A 4,513-nucleotide genomic window follows, 5' to 3' on the forward strand; every position below is an offset into this window, starting at 1 on the left:
CATATAAATATGTTATATTTGGATTAAAAACAAGCTCTGAAAATTAAAAATATAAAAATTATTATCAAAATTAAATTTTCGAAATCAACACTTTCATCGTATATGTCGGTTCCTGATTCCAAAAACATATGGATATAATATGTTTGAATTAACAACACGCTCAGAAAGTTAAAACAAAGAGAGGTACAGAAAAGCGTGCTATCCTTCTCAGCGCAACTACTAAACCGCTCTTCTTGTCAATTTCACTGCCTTTGCCATGAGCATGAGCGGTGGACTGACGATGCTACGAGTATACGGTCTTGCTGCGTTGCATTGCGTTCAGTTTCATTCTGTGAGTTCGACAGCTACTTGACTAAATGTTGTATTTTCGCCTTAGGCGACTTGTTTAATCTCAGCCAGTGTTCAAACTGGGTCAAAGCTTTCGCTGTCTTAGTCACTAGCTCAGTGCAGCGCGACTGGTTGTGGTTAGCCGTGCTCTCTCAAGACTGAAAAATACTTGTGTGCTCTGGCAGTTTGTTGTTGTTGTTGTTGTTGTTGTTGTTGTTGTTGTTGTTGTTGTTGTTGTTGTTGTTGTTAAAAGTAATATTGCCTCAAAGATTAGCAGATACCTTGTGAAAAATTAATAGCACTTACGTCGTACATATATATTTTTGTTTCCTCTCTCTTTTGCTCTGCTAAGAGATTTTAACAAATCTCAAAAGAAAGTCTCTTCTGACTTTCAATTGTTTCTTTCACAACTTCTGATATATATATATATATATATATATATATATATATGTGTGTGTGTGTGTGTGTGTGTGTGTGTGTGTGTGTGTGTGTGTGTGTGCGTGCGTGTGTGCGAGCGTTCGTGAGTGCATATGTGTGTGTTTGTGTGTATGTGTGCGGCATGCGTGTGTGTGTGTGTGTCTGTGTGTGGAGCGATTTCAAGAAAACCACTGGACAGATGTTTATGAAAGTGTACATATTCTACTTTCCGCCAGTCCATGACTTGCTGCACTCAATGAAAAAAATATCGCGTGCGCTCCGTTTCATTATTATTGCCAAAGAGAAAGATCCACTGAATGTTTTTGTAGTTGAAATGTCGATGTTTATTTCATGTATGATGTACCCTAAAATATTGTACACATATAATGATATGTATGCATCTTTATGATTACACGCCCAATAAGGATGTGTTTGGCAAATAATAATAATTGTCAGTAAGTACTGGTGTCACATGACTGATGTGAACCAGTTGATTGGCTAATGGCGATGCGCTAAAACTGTTAGCGCACTCTTGGAGTGCGCTAACTTTTCCACAGAGCGTATTCTTCCGCCCTTTGCCTAAGCGACAGTGTACTCTCATCCTCAGAATTAATTAATGACATGTAGCTTATATTCTCCACAATACCAATGATTATGACCATAAATTTCCTGCTTCTCAATTAAAGCAGAAGTGGGTTTTTTTCTGACAGATTGCATGTGCCTGTGCCACAGTTGCCACTGATCTAAAAATAGAACCCGCTGTGTCTAATTTTTCAGTTTCGACTTGCGAAGATTTCTCTCATAATTATGCCATGTTAGTGGCATGTAGCTTATTATCCACATTACCAAATGATGAGTTAGTATACAATTCCCAGCAGCTAACAGAAAACACAAGTGTTATTCCGATTTCGTAGCAGCTAGATCAGCACGTAGCAGACTACACTGAAATACGACTGCATCTGTTCAGTAAATGAATGTTTTCCGAATTATTATTTCAAGGCAAGAACAATCGGAATCGAAAACGTGTAGGGTTTAGAACGTTCTTACCATATATATAAGACTTATTACCAGCCTGCCTCATGCGTGCAGACTCAGTGCAACGTGATGAGCAATTGTTTGTTTTTGAAATGAGACTCAGTGCAGAGGTTCGATTGCCATAGCCTAGCAGGCGACATAAATCCCGCTCAGCAAATTAACATGTTGGGCAAATGTGAACGATAAAACGATGGGGATATAATACGTGTAGGGTTCAGAGCATTCTTACCGTTCATATTTAGTACCAGACTCCCCGATGAGTGAAGATACCACACGAGAAACATGCCACATTTATTTTGAAAATGTGCTTACCGTCGACCTTGGCAAGGGGCAACACTCTGCACAGTCAATCTGTCGAAGCTCGATGAAGGTTTCGAATCGCAAATAACTAAGAGCACAGTCCTTTCTCCGAGTTTAAATGAGGTCTCTATGAAAGATCATCACTTTTTAGCTTAACGCTACACTGGAATTTACCAACAGAAATTAAAACAAGAGTTTGTGTGTATCGAAAGCACGACACACTTGAGACAGCCCACACAAAAGTAGATCTGACACAAACCTGACCACACAGTTACGCCTATCCAAATGCGCGTTGCAAAATGTGCGTTTTGAATCTTCTTTTTTCTCTGGCGGTACTGACAATATCGTTATTGAAACAATCCCAGTGCACTAAGGGATTTATAGAGCAAATCTCGAAAATAATTATTGAACTCAGCACTATGCGCTTCGTTCAATAATGAATTTTCTCGATTTGCTCTATAAATCCCTTAGTGCACTGGGATGTCTCAATAACTTAAATTATAATAATAATAATAATAATAATAATAATAATAATAATAATAATAATAATAATAATAATAATAATAATAATAATAAAAGGTTAAACAAAAGTTTTGATATCGCTTTGCACGACGTGCTTTTTTGGTATTCACGCACCTTTGTTTAGCTGGCGAGATGTGACGTGAACTGACCGGTGGACTGTGACCGTCTCGATACCCTCGGCCGCTTCTCGCCTCCGTCTCCTCCCGTCTGAGCCAACGCCATTTGCCGGGGTTGTCGTCACTCTTTCTTCACGCTCGGCATCCGCTGACTGGCGAGTTGCGTTACTTATAAATTGTATATCAACAAGATGATTGAATCTGATTATTTATGTTTTATTGAAAAAAACCTTAAATGAAATTGGTCTCCCTGGCCTTTGGACTTCTCAAGAAAATGTTCAATATTCAAGCGCATGGTTTAAACAGAAAGTAAAAAGAAGCTTGTATGACCAGTATATCCATAAATGGTTTACAGAAATTGGAACAAAAAATATGTTTTGGAATTATCGAATGTTTAAAGATATTTTTGCATGTGAAGACTATGTCACACACCTGCCATATCAGCAATGTGTTGCAATGATGAAGTTCAGAACATTAAACAACAATTTGCCTGTACAGAAAGAACGTTACCTTAACATCCCGAGGTCAGAAAGAACTTGCACCAAATGTGTATCACAAGACATAGGTGATGAATTCCATTATTTATTTGTCTGTGATTTGTTCAAAGAAGAAAGAGCTGAGTTGTTAGCACTTTACTATTGGAAAAAACCTAATGCACTTAAATTTAAAAAGTTGTTTGCTACTAACAAAAAGAAATTGCTAAAGAATATTTTGGACTTTATTAATAGAATCTGTAACAGTTTTTCATAATCTTTTTAATTTTTATTTATTTATTATATTAGCATATATCATGATTGTATTGATTGTATTTATTGTTCAAAATGCCCCCAGGGGTTATGGACTAATAAAAAACTTGAAACTTGAAACTTGTTACTCGCGGGAGATGAGCAGTTCTGAGTAATAGTCATCATAGATGTATACTCCTCTCCATCATAAACACGGATTTTGTCGTCATAAAAGCGAAAGTGTGTGTGTGTGTGTGAGCATGCAAAACCCACCAACCGGGTTTATGTATATGTTTCACACAGTACCAACTGGGGCAATTTGACAAGTGGGTTCCAAATTTTGAAACCCAGTTGTTTAAACGTCTTTTTTGACGGAAAGAATGTCATAACCATGTTCAAAATGACATTCTTTCCGTAAAATAAAAAAATAAAAACTTTTTTTTTTAACGGAAAGAATGCCATATTCAAGATGATGACACTCTTTCCGTCAAAATTCCGTCCCCTATAGGCTACGAAATAGGTCAAATTTTATGCCTTTTTTAGTGTCAAATTCGTCCATGCCGGAGCGGATACTGCAGTCAGTGCGGTTGTAGTGCAAGCGCACTACAAAGACACTGCGCGCAGTGCCGTTGTAGTCCAAGTGCACTATCGGCTAGGAACCCACTTTGGGGGTTTTGCGTGCGTGTGTGTGTGTGTGTGTGTGTGTGTGTGTGTGTGTGTGTGTGCATGTGTTTGTGTTTGTATGTGTGTGTGTGTGTCTGCGTGCTTGTGTGTGTGTTTGTGTGTGTGTGTGTGTGTGTGTGTGTGCGTGTGTGTGCGCGTGTGTGTATGTTTGTGCGCGCGAGTGTTTGTGTGTGTGTGAGCGTATGTGCGCGCGTTTGTGTGTGCACGCGCGCGAACGCGTGTGTATGTGTATGTGTGTGTGTGTGTTTGTGTGTGTCTTTGTATACGTGCCTGTGATCATGCGAGCGTGTGTGCGTGTGAGCTTCAGACTGCTTGTCCAACGGTCCGTTGGTCAGTGGTCCGTCTGACGCATTTTGAAAGTGTTCATTAGGTAGTGGCAAGCAATCA

The 4,513-nt window shown here is 38.9% G+C and overlaps 1 protein-coding gene across 1 annotated transcript in view; it reads right to left on the reverse strand.

Moving 5' to 3' along the window:
- Positions 1–3,141: 3,141 nt before the first annotated feature.
- LOC138950059 (uncharacterized) overlaps positions 3,142–4,513 on the reverse strand; it is a 21,772-nt gene continuing 20,400 nt past the window's right edge. Inside the window, exons 9-10 of the mRNA XM_070321840.1 lie at positions 3,592–3,610; positions 3,142–3,149 (exon numbers count right to left, since the gene is read on the reverse strand). Coding sequence (XP_070177941.1) covers positions 3,142–3,149; positions 3,592–3,610 — 27 coding nt within the window. The remainder of the gene's footprint in view (positions 3,150–3,591; positions 3,611–4,513) is intronic.

Source organism: Littorina saxatilis, linkage group LG16 (assembly GCF_037325665.1).
Source record: "Littorina saxatilis isolate snail1 linkage group LG16, US_GU_Lsax_2.0, whole genome shotgun sequence".
NCBI lineage: Eukaryota > Metazoa > Mollusca > Gastropoda > Littorinimorpha > Littorinidae > Littorina > Littorina saxatilis.